Raw genomic sequence first — 22,604 nt, 5'->3', positions numbered from 1 at the left:
TAAAAAAACACCGCCTTAACAAAAAGAACCATGTTGGAGGGACTAACATTCTAGACTTCAAGACAGAGTACAGAGCCACAGTAATAAAAGCAAATGTGGTGCAGACACAAAAACAGACATGAAGGCCAAGGGAATAAAATCAAAGACCCAAACATGGGCACATATAACTATAGACATCCAATATTCAACAAAGATGCCAAAACAGATACTAAAGACAAGACAGCATCTTCAACAAATGGTTCTGGGCAAACTAGATGTCCATATGTGACAGAACAAAATTAGACCTGTATCTATCACCTTGCATGAAACTGATTTCAAGTGGCTCAAAGACCTAAATGTGAAACCTGAAACCACTAAAAGAAATATAGGTAGTACTTCTGTGAACAGTGAGAGGAGTGAGCTCCATGCAAAGAGACCCAGGAGACAGGCAAAGCATGTCTACCTTGACTCACTTTCTCCAGTGAAGAAGCCACTTAAATCTGAGACTCTATTCGATGTGTGAAACATACCAACTTGGAAGGACAAGCATCACAGCTAAGGATACCCATTTCTTTTATTGTCTGGTTTTTCTCTTCTCTGGGGTCCAGGGAATCTTCATACATTCTACCTAGTTCTAAAGTATTCTAGGAAAGTATCTTGCCAGTTCATAGTTTTTGTAGGTTTTCTGAGCTCCACCTTTTTGCTGATATATATCTCCTGAACTCACTCTTGAGAAATTGTTCCTGCTTACTCTTCAGATTTAGCTGAAGACTAAAGAAGCAGCCCTCTCCCACTCGCGGGGGACCCACCTCAAAGATGTTGTATATAATTCTACACTTTTAAGAAGATTCCAGATTGCAGGCAAAAAACGACCTCACTTTTCTAAAAATCTAGAAACCAGATTAGCTTATACATATAGGGATGGAGGAAATCTTCATTTCCCAGCTGGACTCCTAAGTATAATCTTTAAGTTAAAGCTAACATGACGATATATTTCACATTATGTAACATTCCACTAAGTGGCAATTAAGAGGTACTAGGCAGGATCCTGTTTTCTAAGAGTCTTGGTTTACAGCAGTGTTGTAGCATTTAAAGAATGAAGACAGTTTAAACTGCATCCCCCACCACCACCACCACCACCACCAAGGAAGAGATTTCTAACATCACTCATGAAATGGTACATCATTTCCAATAATCAGAAATTTTCTGCTTCAGAAATCAATGAACCATAACAGATTTTTTAAGCCACTGCAACCTATTTATAGTGACACCAAAAAGAGCATTGTTCAGTGAAAGGTTATGACTTTTAAGAAAGTTATAGTTAAGAAAAACTATATACAAAAGTACAATAACTATATACAATATATACAAGTAATAAATACCTAAACAATGTCTAGTCCATTTATATTTGACAAATTCAGAGAAAATAATTCCATTATCTATACTATTTTGGTAAGTCCAAATGTATCTAATTCACTTTCTATCCTAATTAATCTTCAACTATAACTAACTAATCTTCAACTCCCTCAGAGATCCAAGAAGGAAAATAATATTACCTAATAAAAAATAAAAACAGGAGGTACATGCAAGCAAATTCCAAAAAAAAAAAAAAAAAAAAGTTGAGTTGACAGAAACAGCCAGCTGCCTGGACAGTCACCTGAGGTTTCTCCACAGTGTTGGGGCATCATCTTCAGCCTATAGGCTTAGCGTATCAGAAAAGACCGACCCTCTGTTGTGAGGATTCAGTGACGTAAGTTTGAGTTGAGGGTTTCAAATAGATTCTAGAGCTGAGAATTGAGGACAAGGCCCTGATTACAGAATGATCCTATGTAAATGACCACACAGAATGAATGGTAGTGTGCACGTGAATAGATGAGTATATTTCACACAAACGAAACCAATGAAGTCTTTATTTCAGCAGTCATGTATATACAATTAAAATGAAGTAAAACATTAGCTATATGTTTCCTTTTAAAAATTGGATGAAAACATTCACTTTTTTATAAGTAGCTTATTTACTAAGATGTACTGTTTCAATAGCTAACAATCTAAGCAGTGCAATCCCTTTACGTTGATTGGGAAGAATATATTACACTTTCAAGATGCTGTAATCATTTCTTTTCTAGTTTCAATAAACTTTATATATATATATATATATATACATATATTAACAGTGAAAATATTTAAATACAATATTTTTTCTATATTTTCTACTCCCACAGAGTAGAAAAGTGTCTTCAAACATATATATGCAAAATCCCACATTTTCTCATTCAATCCTCAATAATTTGGAGACATAAGGATTTTTAGTCAATCATTTAAAGAAACCAAGACTTAGGCACACCAAGTAATATGGCCAAGGGTGCTCAAAGCCAAGCCCAGCAAGTTTGATGGCAACTCTTTAACTCCAAACTGCTTCCTCATCCCATTTCATTGTGCATGATTTTCTTATCAAGTCATAAGAATAAAAGATATATAACTTGCAAAGCTTCTATGGTGATATTTTAAGTGGTTTACGTAGTTTTTCATTCTGTTTTTTGGGGGGTTTTTGTTTGTTTGTTTTTGTTTTTGTTTTTTCGAGACGGGGTTTCTCTGTGTAGCTTTGCGCTTTTCCTGGAACTCACTTTGTAGACCAGGCTGGCCTCGAATTCACAGAGATCTGCCTGGCTCTGCCTTCCGAGTGCTGGGATTAAAGGCATGCGCCACCACTGCCCGGCTTTTTTTTTGTTTTTTGGTTTTTGGTTTTTTTTGTGATTTACGTAGTTTTTCTTTTCACACTTTTTCAAACTTTTCCTGAAAGGACTTAGACAATTGTTCAAATGCTAGAACAACGTTGTCGTCTTCATTTTCACAGAGTTCACGCAAGGAGACACTACAAATAGAAGAACACATATATACATATACTATTAGTCAACTAAGTGACATAGAGTACTATTAAAAAAAAAAGACTGTCCTGCAAAGTGATGAGATAGGATTAGCAAATTATAAGGAATACTGATAAGAAGCAAACTTATTCACCAAATAATGTGTACACACACAAAAAAGAGAAAGAAATAGGAAACTAAGACAAAGTGTTCCATGCAGTGCCTTTATTACCCAAGGGTAATTGAAAGGCTACCAAATTCTATGTCATTTGATCCTTGCTTCCTTGGGTAGTACAACACAAATTTCTTTTCTTTTCTCTGCATACCTCATGCACATTTTTTTTTTTGCTATTGTGTTCAGAATATACCATAATCCACTATGGAGAAGAAAAGCTTCCTTTCTTTCTCTAGGTAGGTGAGAAATAAATGAAAGTAGGATGTGGTCAGTAGAATAATGGTCCTCATCTAATTCAGAGGTCCTTACCTAAATCCCCAGAAATCTATAAGTCATGTTAGATTCCAAGGCAAAGGGGAATTACCATCACAGATGATAGCTAATCTTGAACACGGATTCTGGATTCTCTATGTAGAACTGACGGAATTCTCACAGGTGCTCATGGGTGTGAGCAAGGAGAGAACCGACATCAAAGGAGTGAAATGTGGACACTTGTTACACAATCTCAGCTCTCGCTACTGAACATCCCTGGCCTCAAAGACAGAAGGAAATGGTGAGCCAAAGATGCAGGCAGCCTCTAAATTTGGGAAGGACCCAAGGATTTCCCTTAGAGTATTCAGACACCTAATTTTACCCAATGGAACACACTTGACTTTTGACCTCCAGAATGGTAAGATGATACATATATATAGGTTTATATCATTAAGTAACAACTTGTCCCATTAGCATTAAAAAACTGGTACACAGGCATGAAGAAATGGAGAAGAAACACAAAACTGAACAGTTCATAGCAAGTAGCCTTGGCTGAAATCAAGAACAGTTTGACATCTTATTTGCCTTTCATTATTTAGTGTTTTGTCCCTACTAGAGATCCATCTTTAGTGATCTACCACCAAAATGAAATGTCTATCTGCAACATTAACTTATTTCTCCTGAGTTACAGACTTATCATTGTGATGATGTCTTCTGATATCCACAAATAAAGACCAGAATGATGTCCTCTGATATCCACAACATATATAAATTCTAACTCACTATTTTTGTACTTCCCCACAAATGTCATTTTCACTCTGTAGTGTGTGTGTGTGTGTGTGTGTGTGTGTGTGTGCGTGTGTGTGTGTGTATGAGAGAGAGAGAGAGAGAGAGAGAGAGAGAGAGAGAGAGAGAGAGAGAGAGAGAGAGATTCATTTACAACAATTTAAACATTCGTTATCTTAACTCACTATATAAACTTCAGGTTTAATGTCTCAATTATAAATATTTGTCGAATTAATATTCTGAATTATTCCTTCTGTTTCCTTAATTCAGACCTTCATTCATTTCTGATCACCCTTACTGTTACAGACTTTGAGACAATCTGACACATCTCTATCACATATTCAAACTGTAGATCTATGCCACACTGACTCTTATTGCCCTGTTTCCACGATGCTGAAAATATGCAGCCAGAATTCTAAACCGTAACACTGAATTATCTTCCTGAAACAGACTCAAACTTCTCTGGAACCATAAGCCAAAAGAAATACTTTCTTCTACAAGTTGCCTTGTTTATGGTGTTTTATCACAGCAACACAAAAGTAACTAATACAAGGACTATAAGGTTTATTTTTCCCCCAAAGGGTGGGAATAGATTTAACAATCCTTGTACCTCAAGTGTGTAAAAATGTCTCAAACCAATAATAACACCCACGCTGGTTAGATGAATGAATGAACGTTTATTTTTCAGTCTGACTTTGGACACAGCTCTAGTATCTCTGGATGCTTCTGGATTGCTCTTAAGATTATACCTTGAGTAACTATGAGGCACATTGCCTAGAGATACTACAAACCAATGATTATCAACCTGTGGATCATGACCCCTTTGGGGGTCACATATCAGATATCCTGCCTATCAGATATTTAATTTCAGTTATGAAGTGGCAAAATTGAAATAAAAAATTAAATAATTTTATGTATGAGGGTCACTATAATAGGGAGAACTGTATTAAAGGGTTGCAGGATTAGGAAGATGGGGAACCACTGCTATAGATAGACAAAGCTATTCCCTTCTAATCCTGTATGCTTCAAATTCACTCTGTGTATATAAAAAATCCATAGGCCTAATTCGGTTCTGATCAATGAAATAAAACAAAGAATTGCTTATTAAGGATGCAACAATGTTGAGATTTATGGTCACTTGGACATACCTGTGAAAAAATAAAGAACCACTGTTAAAGTGCTGGAATGCATTTAGATTCAAGAGTTAGTATGATGGTCATATACCTAGTTGACATTATATGGCCAATGGAGCCTAAGGATGGGGTGCTCACATAAAGTTTGATAATGCTTGTGATTAACCGGGCTTTGTTGCAGATCAAAACAGGAAGTGACTATGCATTGACAGTCAGACAATCCCTGAAGAAAAATATAGGTTGTAGCAAGAGACTCAAGAGCAAGCACATGCTGTAACCTGGAGACCTGATGGCACCTCAGAAACATCATGTATTTGACATGAGTTCACAATTGGGATCATTAAGAATATTAGGATCTGGGGTCAGCAATGCTCCTGAATAATTTTCTGTTAGTGTGTAGTGCCTGAGCCTGGGACTTTATGTGGATGGACCTTAATCACGAAAATAGTATGGAATTAATGATATTACAGAACATAACCAAGAGGTTGTAGGGATGGGGAATTCTATAGACCCTCTGGGAAGTTGAAATGCATGATATGTAACAGGCTCGATGATACTTTTACATACTAGTTTCAAGAAAAAAACTCAACATTTTCAAATTACAGTTAAATTTTTGAAAAATAACAAAGTAATATTTCAACATGTAACATACCTGATAGATTTAATGGTAAGGGAAAAATCTTTCAACAGGTTGTAAGCTGCCCCTTGATGTAACCTAAACAACAGAAAAGCAAATTAATGACTCAAAATTATTTACTATTATTTTTACACCCATAAATTAAGGCTATCTTGGCTATGATCACAGAAGCTAGGTTTTTATTATTGTTGTTTGGTTTTGTTTTGTTGTACAATGGATAGCTCACAATTGGTCACAGTGTTGAGAATAAGTGACTGCTGAGCACTAATACCTACTTGGAATGTCTATATGACCCCACCAAGGCAGGGCATCACAGAAGAGGACACAAACAGAACTAAGAGCTGGATCTGAGATGAGTGCTGTGACATGCTCTCTTTGGGGCATGGTGTGACTCATGAACTCACAGCAACTAAGGTAGTCTGCACAGGGTCTGCACAAGATTGGGACCATTAACATTCAGGCATGCAGGAGAGGTTCATAGGACAACTAGTTTCCCAAGGGAGGCACAGGGTCCTATGAGCTGAAGAAGGGAGAATCATTTTCTTCGGTATTGTAGCCACTGGTGAGGTCCCCTGTGCTCCACACTCATGCAGGCAGCCCTGGTAAAACTCAATGGGTCCGAAAATGAAAGCAAAACGAAACTCAAAGACTCAAAAATGGAAGGCTGATTTGCTGGAGTTAAGCAGTACAATTGGGAAGAAATACAAGAATGTGGGAGTGAGTTTAGTCATAATAGTTTATATACAATTATGAATTATCAATGAATAAGGTTTAAAAACAAACCAAAATATTATCTACTAATGCAACAACTACTTTACTCACAATAAAAAATAGTGAACAAAAATTTAATAAACAAGAATGTTCCAGGTTCTGAGGACTATCAAAACAGTTTATTCCTTAACTTAACAAGAATTACTAAATTTTTATGTCAACTGTATGTTTAATTCCTTAGTGTATTTGCCTCTAGATGTATGTGTTTAGCACTTGGACCAATATCTCCCTTGCTCAGGGATATTTCCCTAGAAGTGAATATCTAATATGCTTAGCATTACTAATTATTTCTTGACATTATCAAGAGAAAAGATACCTATTGGCCTGGTCAAACCTCACAAGGGATCCACGCTGACAGCAGTCAAGTGCATATGTGCTAAGCAGCAGTTTTCTTCCTTGACTGTCCAACTTTTGTGGCTAAAACACTGTGTCCACAACAACTGTGTGCAGAGTGACCTAAATAATGCTTGGTCCTGCTTATACTTATAGAAATGGCTTCCCTGACAACAAGCTAAATTAACTCTCTCAGAACCAGATATGTAAACTAGATACTTTATATTCTCTCAGGCATTAAGCAATACCAGATGGCTATTTGTCATTATGTTTAAAATACCAAATGATGCCTAAGTAGAACTGTAATATAAAATATATTGAATATTCACAAAGATACATTTAGACTACATATTTAGGGCAATTGAGTTAGCCTAAAGGCCAAATTTTTGCTGATAAACTAGAAATAAAAATAGTATAGAGTATGTTATCATCTTTGCCGTCAGTCTGGAAATGAAAATCTAATATGCTTGGCAGGGCTAACCATTTGTTGGAACTTTCAGGAAAGAACATACCTATTGTCCTGGTCTAATCCCACAAGGGATCCATGCTTATAGAAGTCAAGTGCATACGCATTAAGTGGCATTTTTCTTCCTCTACTATCCAATCTGTGTGGCCACAGCACTGGGGCTTGATTGTGATTGATACCAATTGTGTGCAGAATGACCTAAAGAAATAGATTTTTTTTAATGGTTATTCACAAGGAGAGAAGGATTGCGACTTATAACTTGTAGTCATTTCATATTCATCGATGCATTTCAAGAACACTCTGTTGGTAGAAGAGCAGGGGCCTTCTGCACACACTGAGACAGTGCATCCTAGAGCATGGCTTAGCTCCACCTGTGAAGAGGATTATCCCCACAGCATGCTGATGGCAAGTCCACCAGACTAGGAAAGAAAAGTTAATTGAAAAACTTTGTCTCCTTAATAATTCAGAGAATACCTTTGCAAACGGAGTTTCAGAGAACTGGAGGCCTGCATGTCACAAGAGACTATTCAACTGAACAAGTATAATGGTCTTTAGAATCAACAGCCAGAATAAAGAGTAGAGAGAGGATAGAACAAAAACAATAAAAAAAGGAAGAAAACAAGTAAGTAGTTTTTCTATGCCTATTTGTTTTGCAAACTTTGCCTCATGTGACCAACAGGAATTCTGATATAGCGGTAGTGATGCTGTAAACTGGCCCAACTACATTCTAGAGTGTAGTTTTTTCTTTTTTTCTTACTCTCTATTCTTTGCTCCTTGGTTCCTGCCACTCAGCACCCAAATAAATCACATAGAGATTTATTCTTACTTATGAATGCCCAGCCTTAGCTTGACTTATTTCTAGCCAGCTTTTCCTAACTTAAATTATCCCATCTATCTTTTGCCTCTGGGCCTGTATCTTTCTGTATTCTATATACCTTTTTTTACTTCTTACTCCATGGATTGCTGTGTAGCTGGGTGGCTGGCCCCTGGAGTCTTCCTCCTTATCCTCCTCCTCAATCTCTCTTCCCAGATTTCTTCTCCTATTTATTCTCTCTGCCTACCAGCCCCTCATATCCTTTCTCCTGCCTTGCTATTGGCCATTCTTTATTAATAGACCAATCAGGTGTTTTAGACAGGCAAAGTAACACAGCTTCACAGAGTTAAGCAAATGCAACATAAAAGAATGCAACACATCTTTGCATCATTAAACAAATGTTCTATAGCGTAACAAATGTAACGCATCTTTAACTAATATTCTACAACACTAGAGTGGTTTGGGAGTCATGGGTAGTAGACATGAACATTTATATAATTTTATTTTATTATGACCCAGAAAATCTCCACCCAAGGGAAAGTTGCACACATGCACCAGACATTAATACCAACCCTGTTTGTTGCAACAGAGAACTATAAACTGATCAAACATCGACAGAAGACAGAGTAATGTATAGTTTTATATTATGAAGTATTATGATGTGTGGAAAATAAACCAGAGCTCCATAGCAAAACAGGTATGTATCTTACAGACATAAAACTAAAGACAGCAAAAGATACTTTCAGGAGAATACCATTAACCATTCCTTCACTCGTCTAAAATAAAACACAAGTGTAAATAAGTACTCATCTGTAAAATGAATTCTTTTCAGAAGAATGTAGAAATTTCAGTAACTTTAGTGGAACACAAGGAAATGAAATAAAAGTGAGGCAAGAGTTCTAGGTTCATGGGTACCCACTATGTGTATTCCTCTCTTTGTAAGCCACCCAGAAGCAATAGAATATGGCATCAAACTGTAATAAATAATACAAGTAAGTGAAATTTCAAGATATTACAATATACCCTAATAAAAATTATATCAAGTGAATTGGATCAAGCAAAAAGCAGGGTATGATCAAATAACATGAATCTAAATACTTATGTCCGATGCTTTAAAATGAAGGAAAGAGAAGCAGAAATTGTTTTCTAGAACTCCATGGGCAGCAAGGGTGAGTGGGAACAAGTTCATGCATATACCTATGCTTCTTCTAATGCTGATTTTGCAGCAACAAGACACAGACTTTCTAGTTTATTCTATCAGCACCCCTCTGAATTGCCATGGAAACTCTACATGTAAAAAGGAAGTAAAAGTGATTGTTACATTTCATAAATTGAGTTAATTACAGGATAAATGGAAAGGGGAATTATTTTGATATCCTCCTCTCCCTCCTTCTCTCTTCCTCCACCCGCTTCTTGTCTTGAAACAGGAACACACTCTAGCCCTGCCTGAAACTCATTATGTAACAGTCCCATTTGTAGCAGTCCTCCTGTCTCAGCGTCCCCCGTGTTGGAATTATGGGCATGAGCCGTCACGTCCATCTTGGGAAAGGAAAACTGTAATGCTTAAAAGTTAATATTGGTTTTTCAATGTCCTTAACTACCAGTCTCTTACATATCCAACTAGTTGTTTATAGTCATCCATACAAAATAAAGAAATCAAAACTCCTAAAACATTTTTCTTAAAAGTTATTTGTCTTGATATGCCATGGCTGGCTGATCTACATGGGAGGCCTGCACTTTTCTGAAAAGAAAGGAGAAGGAATGGATGGCTGGCAGGGGAACAGGATAGGTTGGGGGAGGGACTGGGAGGAGAGGGGGGAGGGAGGGAAAACTGTGATCTGTGATTGGGTTGGGAAAATTAATTAACTAATAAAAATATTTTTCTTACAATAGAAAGTATAATTTTTTATCATCTGTATGCTTGCATTCCACAGCTTTGACAGCTGTCTGTTACAATATACCACTCGGACTGGAGCAAAAGCCCCCCAGAGACTAACTAATACACATCCACTCTTCACTTACGTTATTTGGAACTCCTGGACAGAGCAAATCCACATCAAAGTTTCCAGACAGACAGACAAATGGCGAAACTGCCACCCGGCCTTCCCCGCAGCTCATCAAGTGGGACACAAGTGGTGAATCTTCACATTCTTCACCTGTGAAGTCTGGCCAGAAAAAGTTGAGATAGAGCCCTGCTTGCTGTTCTTCTTCTAGTTTTTTGGCTTGTTTGTTTGAGAAAAGGTCTCCCTACATATCTCCAGCAGGCCTAGAACTGTCTGTGTAAGCCAGACTGATCATAGAGATCCCCATGTCCTCTAGCGATTCCCCTGCCTCTGAGTGCTGGAATTAAAGACAGGTGCCACCGTGCCGGGAAGATTCTTTTCCTTGTATGAGAGCTAAACCAAGCTAAAAAGGGAAGCCATTGGACCTAACAGGGACCACATCACAAGGACAACAAATTGGTATAACACATACAACAGCCAAGCCAGTTTGTGATGGGATACATGTGGGGATATTTTGTTGTACCCTAATAAAATTTGCCTGAAGATCAGAGAACAGAACTAGCCACTAGACTAAACACAAGAGGCCAGGCAGTGGTGGCACACACCTATTGAGGGATTTATTAAGGTAACTCCACGTAGTTAAAAAGGTTTATTTTGGGGGTAACTTACAGCTAGTAAAAGGGTTGGTTACAGGATCTGGGAGAGTTGAGGGACAGTCCAGCTGGGTTCTCTGGGGAGAACTCTGCTCGGTCTACCATTCAGCATCCAGGATTACCAGGAACCAAAGAGCTGGCTATCCAGATCTCAGGTATTAAGGGCTCCCATCTCAGCCTGCCTCAGAGGCAAGTCATAGGTAGGCATGACAGTTACCAGAAGCCTCACTGGGGGTAGTACTTCCAGGTCAAAGCTGGAGCAGCTACCCACTACATTCACCTTTAATCCTAGAACTCAGGAGGCAGAGAGCTGTTCGGATCACTGTGAATTCAGAGCCACCCTGGATTATATGAGATTGACTCAGTCTAGGAGAGAAACAGAACCAGGCAATGGTGGCACACACCTTTAGTCCCAGCACTTGAGATCTTATACCTCTGCTACTAGTATTTGGGAAGCATACATGCCTTTAATCCCAAATTTCAGAAGTAAGAAGTAGCAGAGTCAGGGAATCTGCCCAAAGTCAACCATCAAGCCTCTCCGAAAAGTGCTCATAAAATTCCCCTTGTTTCTCTTGTCTCAGATACACACTTGCTCTATTTTCTAGGAATGACCCAAAGTCAGCCCTCAATCAAAACAGTTTATAAATAATTCAATTTGGTTTTAGCATCATCCTCCACTGCCCTTTTAAATGCCTATCTCCAACTTCTGTTTTTTTGTTTTGTTTTGTTTTGTTTTGTTTTGTCTGTTTTTTTTGTTTTTTTTTTTTTAAGTAGAAAGAACCCAACTATTCTAAGGCATGCTGACTTTTCTAGAATGCCAGCATTCTGAGATAAAAATGGTACAGTTGGAGCCCTACCACTGACCTCATCCCTAACATCCACATTACATGTCCTTGGGCAAGACCATTACTAAATCACTTCACAGTGGAACTAAAACACACTTACCAATTTTTGACAAGGGGAGTTGATATTCCTGTTTCATGTCAGCCAATCGGGACACAATTAGCAGAAAAGTAGCAAAGTCCTCTGTCACTTGCATGTTGTACTCATGCAGGGCAGCACTGAAGTCCTCAGGGAGGTCATCAAGGAACACCTAAAAGCCAAAGGTTTTTCAGAGAAAGAGGAGAATATCTGCCTTAAAAACGGAATATTTGGAGCAGTGAAGGAAAAAGACCACATGATATAATTCAATTGTTTTCAATACAGCCACTTTTTCTTCTTTTCTTGGTTAAACTGGGGTTAAACGTTTTTTGTTCTTATTTGCACGTGTAAAAATAGATAGTCTACTCATAACGTTTACTCAGATGCTACTTAATCAAAGTGACTTTTGTTAAAGTAGAAGCGTGTCCTCAACTGCCACTGGACTCATGAGTAATTTCAAAGAATCTAGGGACACATTTGTAGAGAAAAGAAGAGAAAGCGTATTTTCAGGCTCGGAATCAACTCCACCTGGTTCAGAGGTTCTGACACTCTCACTGTATTCAGTATGCTAACACTGTTAGCCACTTTCAGTCTGTACACATGAAAGTGCTGTATCTCTCAGTTTCTTCTTTTTGTAGTTTTGTGATGGTAAACTACAGCTTATAAAGCATGCCCTCATAAAGCATCTTCATTTAAGACTTCTGGATTTGAGGAACTGTGAAGAAAAGAATTCTGCCTTTCTCGGCCATGCCATCGGTGCTACATCCTAAGAGAATCAGCTCAAAGCACCAAGAAGAGCAGAAAGGGTGCTATGAATGAGCTCATGGAAATAAATACAAGTGTCTTAATTAAATGGACAAATGCACCTTTTCAAAAACGACCAACCCAGATGAAAAACTCTTTCTAAGATTTAGACTTCAGGAATCAAAGGACAATTTCCCAGATAACTTTGTAAAACTTTCTCAGAGATGACACTATGACATACAGTCACATCTCAAGACACACATTCAACAATGAGGATGGCTTTGGGGCTTAACTACCCCGAAATACCTTCATTTTCTATGTGTATGCACACGAATATGTGTGTGGGTGCTCTCCGCCTTATTTTTTGAAGCAAGGTCTCTCAGCATTCCTAGAGTTCTCTCCAATTAGGCTAGCCTGCCCTAGCTAGCTCCAAGGCTCCAGACTTCTCTGCCTTTTCAGCTCTGGGATTATAAGCTATGTTACCATGTACATCTTTTCATGTGGGTACTGGGGTCCACACTCAGATCCACACGCTTGCATGGCAAGCACAGTATAAAGTCATCTTCCCAGCCCCTCTACACCTTTCATTAATGCTGTATTTTGATGCAATCAATTAAAAACATGAATATACTTTCATCCTATTTATCCTCAAGGCATGTAACCTTTGAACATTCACAGAGTGACATTTGAATTACAGATAAATATCACCACACTATTTCCAAAAGAAACATTAGTACATAAAATACATTAATTGCCCCATATTCATAAAGTCCTGTTGCTACTGAATCATTTCTAGCAGAATTTGTATACTATTATTAACTAATTTTATCGGAAGATTTTACCTTTGATTGATAAAACTTGATGTTAGCATCTTGAAACTTGGCTGGAATATATATCCTTCCAAAAAGATTTGCCAATACTAAAACCAGCTTTTCCATTACATCTTCAGAAAAATGCTTTGAGCCTGTACAAAACAAAAGCTCCATGTTATATATGTAGAAAATTGTTATATCAATTTTTTTATGTTTAATATAAATGTTATGTTCATTTCACAGCAACTGTAGCCTATCTTCAGCTGCACATGCTTCTCACCTGAGCCTTTTTTATTCCTGCTTTTACCTTCATTAACATCCTTATCTTACCTACTACAAATTACCTTCTGTTCTGATCTAGGCTTTGCTTACTTTGACCCATCTCCCAGGGGATGACCAAATTTATGACTGTCTTTATTTATTATGACTGTCTTTGTCAGTGCTCTGTGGCTGTAAGGAGACACAATGACCATGACAACTCTGATAACAAGTCAGATAACTGGAGCTTGTTTACAGTTTCAGAGGTTTTGTGCATTATCCACACGGCAGGGAGCATGGTGGCACACAGGCAGCCATGGTGCTGGAGAAGCAGTTGAGCGTTCTCTATCTGCATGCAACACGAAATCTAATAGGTGTTTTTCAAGATGATAGCGAGAGACACTGGGCCTGGCTTGAGCTTTCAAAACCCCAAAGCTCATCCTCAGTGACACACTTCCTGGAACAAGGCCACACCTACTCCAGCAAGGTCATACCTCCCAATCCCTGTCAAATAGCGCCACTCCCAAATGACCAGGCATTCAAACATATGATCCTGTGGGGACCATTCCTATTCAAACCACCACAGAGATCCTGCTATAGTAACTGCTAGTTGCCAAGTTGATGAGGATCTGTGTCCAATCCATCAGCGGCTTGACTACCTGCTCATCACTGTAACGTCTTTTCCCATGTGCTTATGGACACAGGTGAGTAAAATTTCTGTAATGTTCTTCTGTAATAATTTAAAATCCTTACCACTGTGCTGGTAAAGATAACTTCACAGGAACTTCCAAAGTTATTCAAAATTTAATCAAAATGTGTAATGTTTTAGATAATTTTCAAATTTTAGGAAATGAATTTGAAATAAATTCTCTAATATGAATGTTTTTTAACCTTTTATTCTTAGTGACAATCTTTTTCATTTATTTCATTATGTAAATCTAGCCCCTTTTCCTACTGGATTTAAACCAAGCATTGATTTTAAAAAAGAAAAGGTAAAAAGATCAATAGAATCATAACCCTATCATGTGCTCAACCATCCCAAGTAATTTAAACATCCTTCCTCGATAATCAGAAAAAGCTGATTTGGTAATATGGAAAATGAAGAACCATAATTCCTCTCACCTCCCTGCTTTGAAACATTCTCCCTTCTTTTTTCTTATTCCCTGTGCCTATATATTTCTTAAGATTCAAATTATAGTGATATTCCAGACTTGCCACTGGCTGTTGAAACCTCAAAGCCCACTCTCTAGTGATCCAAAAAGATCACACTTGCTAATCTTTTCAAATAGTGCCCCTCCCTGCTGTATGGGATTTATTTTTAAAGACTTTGCCCAATATGGGCAAATATTTAATATGTATAATTGACTTTAAACACATAACTAATGCAATATCAGTTATTGATGTATACTGTATACTTATATTCAAAGAAAATAGTGTTACAGACAATATTCACAGACATTAATAGTAATTATCTGTGGGTAGAATTTTGGGTTTTATAATTTAACAATGCTTTCCTGAGCTGTTCTTCAAAACTGACCATATATTATATTTAATTACAAGGAAATGTTTTATAAATATTGTATATCATTCAGCATGTTCAGAATCCTAGTGGTAACACACTTTTCAAGTTACAACTTGCACTGCTGAATATTTTAAAATCATTGTCACAAAATAGAACCTCTATTAGTACTTATTTAACTTTATCTTATTTGTAAACCTATAATTTGTCTATATAATTAACATTCTCCTTTTTATTATTAACCTTTTAGGTAAATGAACAATAATAAGATTTACATATATATATTATTAAACTTAACTGATACTCTCTCAAGTGATTATTGAGTAAAGGTATTCCTGAAGTTCTAGTTTTTATAAATCTATCAGGTTTTTTTTCCCACCATGGGAAGATTTTACACACACACACACACACACACACAAAATTTTACATGTATATAATATATATCACATTATACCATATATTATTTGATATATGCCTATATACTAATAATGATATATTATTTATATGCCATATGATATTATAATATTATTTCAATGGTACACAGACACACACACAGACAATGCAACCCTTAAACTTACCTTTATAAGTTGGCTGACAAAGATTATGGAAAAGACCTCTCACAAGAAAATTGACAAAAACAAGATTGGATGGTTCGTGGTAATGTAAATGTGACACCAGGCCAGCAAACCCTGTTGGATTACCTTCTTGATCTATATATCCCTAAAGAACAAAAGTAATTTGTTAGTTTGGCTCCACTCACAGAATTAGTAACAAGTAGATTATTTATTATTAGTTTAAAATAGTACATATCAACAAGATGGTCTTAACTGGCCCAATTTTAATAATTACATGAATTACAAGTAGCAATACTCATTGGGTATTGTCTTCTAAAGATTGCAATAATGCAACGTAATTAAAAACAAAAATCCAGGGCTGGAGAGATGGCTCAGCAGTCAACAGCTCTTGCTGCTCTTGCAGACAACCTGAGTTCAGTTTCCCAGAATCCACATTGAGTGCCTCACAGCTAGCTACAACTCCAGTTTCAGGCTTTCTCATGCCCTCTTCTTGTCTCTCCATGGACACCTACACACATGACATCTATTCATACATACATACATACATACATACATACATATGTAGATAAAAATTTTTAAAAATTAAAAAAGACAAGTCTGCTACTTTAAAAAAATCTAGATAGTAGAATATCTATTAAACACACACACACACACACACACACACACACACACACACACACCCCAGAGAGAGGGCAAGAGAGGGAAGAGTTAGTTCCTACCTCTTTCACCAGGAACTGCAAAGAATATAAGAAGTACAGCTTTAACATGTCTGTGACCCGGGGATGTTTGAAGGATAGCAATGAGTGCTTCAGCACTGACAGTGCCTACAAAGAAAAGTGTTTTGACTTAGCAACAATAAGTGAATGAAATGTCTTTGAAAGAGATAACACAAGCTAAATTACATATAACATATATATTTGTAAAACATATATATATATATATATCACATACCTTATGCATATATAATATGAATTACAAGCTCCATACCTCTAGAGCACAGTGAACCATGTGGGTTCCCCCCTTTACCACTTTACTCCTTTCCGAACTCTGTCTCCTCTGACTACGGCACACAAGCAAAAAGGGGGTGCTCTTGGTCACCCACTGTATAGGATATGAATAGTATAATAAAATATAGCAGCACTATACAAAGTCCAATTAGATTTAATACAATACAATTTTATTCATCATATATGACATCATCTAACATAGTGCATATATCCTTTAATACACAAAAGAGCACTGGGGCAGTTTGAATGAAAATGGCCTCTCAGGCTCATGTGTTTGGATGTCTGCTCCCTTGTCACAGGCCATGACACAGTTACAGCAGATTGCAATTGATAATCCAGATGTCAACCCACCAGACGAAATATTTTCTGATGGAGGAACCCTGTCAGGCAAGGCTTGCAAAGCCATGTACTTTAGTAACAGCTTGGTATCTCCCCATTACCATGCATTTTCATGTAATGTATACATGTCATCCCATGATTACATCTCAGTCTCACAGGCACTTATAGTTATGGATGGTCAGGAAGATGACTTCTCATTAAGCTGTATAGCTTTGATGAAGAGAAATATTTTAAAGTATGCTTCATAACTAGATCTATTGTTCCACATGCACTGTAAGACACTTAGAAGCCTGTTCTCCATAATTAGCTTATTAACAGGGCTATTTGACCAGATGAAGTGTCTCTGTGAATAGATCGCAAGTAGGACTTACACAGATTATATACGAGGACAAAATTACAAAGTGTCTGGCTTTGTTGAATCAAAGTCCTTCAGAGAATAAAGGAGATCTAAATGGCCCTGAGCTTCCCCCACTGGCAGCTGATAACAAGACTCACAACATTCACCTGCTCTGACCCTGTAGCAATTAACACTTTGTACAAACATTCTAACCTCAGTTAATGATATAAAACTCAAGCTTCAACTAACTGTTCATTATTTAGGTCCCAAATAACTAAACAATTAGTCAGTTCCAGAGATAAACAATTTTATTTCCAGCTAAATGCAGATGTCACTGACCAGGAAAGTGCCAAGCACCAAGTCACCACCTATTTTTTTGCATGGTAAATGACCTTGCTCCTTATCATCTCTCAAGGAATGTGCTATGACCTTGAGAGGTAGTCATAACTTTTCTTAGTATTCCAAAGAGTCTGCTGTTAGAAATGTTTATAGCCATGTAGAGGAAAGGAGATGTAAAATTAGAGCTTAAAAGAAGCTGTAGAATTAGAGCTGAAGAAGAATGAAAGAAAATGACACTCAGAATGTGTGAGTCTTTTTTCCCTCAGACAGATAAAAACTTATTCCTAAGGCCCTCAGATAAAAAAGCTTGATGCTCTAGAAATACCCTTCAGATAAAATAGTCATAAGTTTCATTTCACTTTGCTGTGTATCTTTTCTCTGAACCCTGTTTGTATAGCCTTGGAGCTGGACTCCATGGCATACTTTATTTGGCACTGGAACAGGAACCTATATATAGATAGTCAGAAAATTATCCATGGGAGAAGAAGAAATTTTCATGGAGGAGAGCCCCAAGTAGCACCTTCTAGGAGTGTTGGAGAGAGACACTCCCTAATAGTTAGCCTCAGATAGACCTCAATCATGGTTTCTGCATTTCCCCTGATCTCGAGTATCAGGAAAAGTTGGGTCAAGATTAACTTAAGAAAATTACTACAAAGCTGCAGTTTGTTTCTCTATTCTCCACCAGCCTATTTTCTTAAATGATACCTCTTTTTCTCTCCTTCTAAGTATGGGAAATTTTGAATTACACCTAGAAAAAAATCTCCTCTTTAAATTTTCTTAGACTTCATATTCTGCTCATTAATATATATTTGTTCCAGCAGATTTCTAATCACTAAAAAGGGGACAGGCTCCCCCATCATCTTCTTGGACATCGTCTTGCTACAGCCCTGCGCTCTTCCCTCCAGCTCACACTCCAGCTCCCCCACCCCCACCCCACTGCACTCTATGTCCATCTCACAACACAGACTGATCTAATCACTGCCTGCACCCTCCTAACACAAACTGCATCAAGGCTACCTACACATATCACAGAGCCTGCATACCACTGCATTCCAACCTTCAGGACCCCCAGCTTTGCCTTCATGTCAGCAGAAAGAAACCATGATCAATTTCTACACCCCTCTGTCACTCTCCCTTCTTTCTATATTGAACTCTGGATTGCCTTTAAAAAATGTTCTATTATTGATTGTATAAATTTTGCCCATGATCCTGAGATGTACATTTTATCAGACAGTCTCCTTATATACTTCTGACAATTGTTCTGGTATGAAAATCGTGCTATGTATATATTAAGACAGATTACTAGTTCCCTCTCATGGCCAAAATGGTTTATTAATTGCCATTATTACAAGTTTAAAGATACTTGATAGCTTCAGCCATGGCCTTGGTTCAGCAAACACACACTGCTATTCAGGCATACTCTTTATCTAAAAATGTTTCATTGTAATTGATCACTCAAAAACAAACTTATCCAAGATTAATAGATAAAATTAATGTTCTAAAAAAGCTATTATTTTTATGATAACTCAGATTCAAAATGCTTACACATACTCTACAACATCATGTCATATTAACTAATAATAGATTTTTTTATGTTACTCCTCTGCCCTTTATTGGATCAGAGATGTTCTAAAATCATATGCAACTACACCTACAAGGTATTTAGACTAGTTCTCAGCTTGCCATCAATATACATGATTGATAATTAACTATACTTCTTGATTATAAATTATAAACATTGATTATTAGTATGAATATTAGATATTAATAGATTAGTAATTATTATTAATTTCAAAATCATTAAAATATTGCTTCCAATCATCTTCAGATTTTTAATTTATTCACATTACTCGCTGCCTTAAGAGTGATTTACACATTTTCTTTTTATAAAACAAAAAAGGGGCTCCCTGGCTTGTGGAACTGTTTGGGAAAGAGTATCAAGTGTAGGCTTTGAGGTTTCAAAAGCCCATGCCATTCCCATTAGCTCTCTGTTCCTACTTAGTGGTCCTGTCTCAAGATGCAAAGCCTCAACCACTACGCCAGTCCCCTGCCTGCCTTCCTGCTGCCCTGCTCCTGTCTTGATGGTCATGAACTCAAAAGTCTCCAGTAGACCCTTTTTTTCTATAAGTTTCCTTGGTCATGGTCTTATCACATCAACAGAAAAGTGCCTAAGATAAGCATAGAAAACCAAATTGGAAGAAACAAAATTTTCTTCAAACAGTCTGAGCATAAAAGACTATCAGTTTCAGAGCTTGCAGCACATAAGTTATTTGGAGAGTGTGTGTTGGGGGGATGACTAGATATACTATTCTGTGTCTATAATGTTATTGAAAAAAGATTAGAAGGAGGTTGGCTGAAACCAAAGGAGTGAAAACACTCCTTCATCTCTAGTGTCAAACAGCACTGTTGTATGTGTAGTATTCAACTTCTCACTAAAATATCTATGAACTCACAATAAAAGCAAACTTTCTTAGCACCACTCAATGTCAACCTGCCTGCCCTTATGGTGGAGAGATTATAGAATGCAGGAAAATGTTCCACTGTCTTTTAAAAAAATAACAAAAACCAGAAAGAATTATTGTGGTTTTCATTACGTGTGTACATGATGGTGGTAGGGGGAGGCAGGACATGCAAGTACTCATGAAATCTAGAAGAAGGCATCATACCTCCTAGAGACACCCAATATGGGTGCTGGGAACTGAACTCAGGTCCTCTACAACAAACTTGCATGCTCTTAACACCTGAGACATATCTCCAGCTACTACTGTATTTAAGTCCAATATACCTAACAGTGGAACAGCAGGAAAAATAAAAGGGGTGAACTCTCCATCTGCTCTACAGTGGGCTGCAAAGGGAACACAAAGGTGCCTTCACTCCCACCCCATTTTTGGTGTGTGCTAGAATTAGAGAAGGCAGTGTTTGGAAAGCAGCCAAGTAGTAAGGGATTTGGGGGAGAGGAACTAACAGTGTTCCCTGTGTCCTGGAAGTACAGACATTATGATGAAAGGCATACTAGCCTGATGTATTAATATTTTCACTGCTGTAACAAAATACCTGAGAAGAGAAACTTAAATGAGGAACAATTTATTTTTGGCACATGTCTTTAAAAGTAGCTTCAATCCATAACTTGCCTGGCTCCATTACACTGAAGCTGCTCACCTCACAGCCAGCCTGCATTAAAAGACTTCCACTCCTATTCTGTCAAGGACCTCAGCATACTGGACAATGCCACCTTCATTTGGGGACATTGCTGTCCCATGGACAGATTTTCTCTAGAGATGGTTCCACAGGTGCTACCAGAAATAAAGTATAATTAAAATCTACCCTAGTGTTAACTAAAGAACAAGTTGATTCAGACACAGTGGCACATGATTATGATCCCAGGACTTCAAGAGGTGAAGGAGTTCAAGGTCATGCTCAGCTCTGTAGTAAGTTCAAGGCCAGCCTGGACTACATGAGGCCCTATCTCCAACAACAACAAAGTAAGCATGATCAACAATCTGAAGATCTGAATCAGTAATGCAAAAGACAAATGTTATGTTCTTTCATAATCAAAAACAGTAATTGACAAAAGGGGGAAATGGGACTTGCAATTCTAGAAAAAATAATGACTGTTATTGAAGAAGAAACAATAAAAGAAGCAATTGCCAAAATTATAATTTGAGAGTTTTTTTAGTTCAAAAAATACTTGAACGTAGCACGGTAATGGTGGATATGCTTAACACCACTGAGCTGTACATATAATGTGGCCAATGTGGAGAACATATGTAAAGCTCCTCACCATAAAAACAACCTATATAGCAAGATGGAACAGTATCTTTACAAAGTAACAAAAGAGTCACCTTTCAAATACACTTCAAGTCTGGCAGTGGTGACACACATCCTTAATCCCAGCTCTGAGGAGGCAGAGGCAAGTGGATCTCTGTGAGTTCAAGGCTAGCCTGGTCTACAAAGTGAGTTCCAGGACAGCCAGGGCTATTACACAGAGAAAACCTTTCTTAAAAAAATAATAATCAATGAATCAATAAGTAATAAATAAATTACTTTCAGAAAGTAAAGCTTAGGGAAATAATTGAAATAAAAAGCATAAAGACTCATATTTCTATGAAGGCAGAAAAATGTAAAATTAACTGTATGAGGGAAGAGATTTCCTGAGAGCTGCTGATAGCAATGGCTTTACCAGAGGCCACAAGAAAATACAACAGATGGCAATTTATAGTTCAGATGTCAACCCACCACCAGAGAAATAATTCCCTAATGAAGGAATCCCATCAAGCAAGGTTTACAAGACCACTAGCTCTGAACACTGTTGTTTCTGTCTCTAATTTTTCTCATGTGCCACCACATTTATTCCCTAAAGACAGCTTTGGGTATTTTTCCCACTGCTTGTATGTTTATCTCATGCATATATTCCATCTTTGGGCACACATACAGCCATAGATGGTCAGGAAGATGACTTCTGCTTAAGCTGTGTAATTTTGATAAATAGAAATAATACTAGGGTATTTTTCGTAACTGAGATAGGAAAGTAACAGTATTGTCAAAGACAGCTAATTGTCAAAGCCAGAACAAATTCAAAACAGACTACCTGCCCCTGCAAATAAAATATGTAAGGACAAGTTCCCACGTGTCTGTTGAACCAAAGTCAGGCTAATAACATTGAGACACAGCTCCCTGTACAGGTCCTCTCAGCAGTTGGATTTCTGCATGTACTCCCTACCTCAAGGTTCATCCAACTAACTATTTGTTGTTTAAGTCCTGAATTTCAATGTCACTTTCTATCTGGGAACCCTAACTACCTAGAGTTATGTGCACAGCCAAGTGTTACTCACTGGCCAGTCAGCGTGACCTCCCTATCCTGTAAGAAACTGTGTGACTTATGTGTTA

At 37.5% G+C, this 22,604-nt stretch overlaps 1 protein-coding gene across 1 annotated transcript in view; it reads right to left on the bottom strand.

The window, feature by feature from the left end:
• Positions 1–2,720: 2,720 nt before the first annotated feature.
• LOC131894232 (probable ATP-dependent RNA helicase DDX60) overlaps positions 2,721–22,604 on the bottom strand; it is a 97,781-nt gene continuing 77,897 nt past the window's right edge. Inside the window, exons 30-37 of the mRNA XM_059244463.1 lie at positions 16,415–16,519; positions 15,699–15,840; positions 13,374–13,495; positions 11,812–11,959; positions 10,233–10,375; positions 7,443–7,594; positions 5,842–5,904; positions 2,721–2,851 (exon numbers count right to left, since the gene is read on the bottom strand). Of these exons, the coding sequence (XP_059100446.1) occupies positions 2,752–2,851; positions 5,842–5,904; positions 7,443–7,594; positions 10,233–10,375; positions 11,812–11,959; positions 13,374–13,495; positions 15,699–15,840; positions 16,415–16,519 (975 nt within the window). The 3' untranslated portion in view covers positions 2,721–2,751. The remainder of the gene's footprint in view (positions 2,852–5,841; positions 5,905–7,442; positions 7,595–10,232; positions 10,376–11,811; positions 11,960–13,373; positions 13,496–15,698; positions 15,841–16,414; positions 16,520–22,604) is intronic.

This window comes from Peromyscus eremicus, chromosome 17, assembly GCF_949786415.1.
Source record: "Peromyscus eremicus chromosome 17, PerEre_H2_v1, whole genome shotgun sequence".
Classification (NCBI taxonomy): Eukaryota; Metazoa; Chordata; class Mammalia; order Rodentia; family Cricetidae; genus Peromyscus; species Peromyscus eremicus.
Note: the sequence above shows the minus strand (reverse complement) of the source record. Positions and strands in the feature narration are given on the sequence as shown.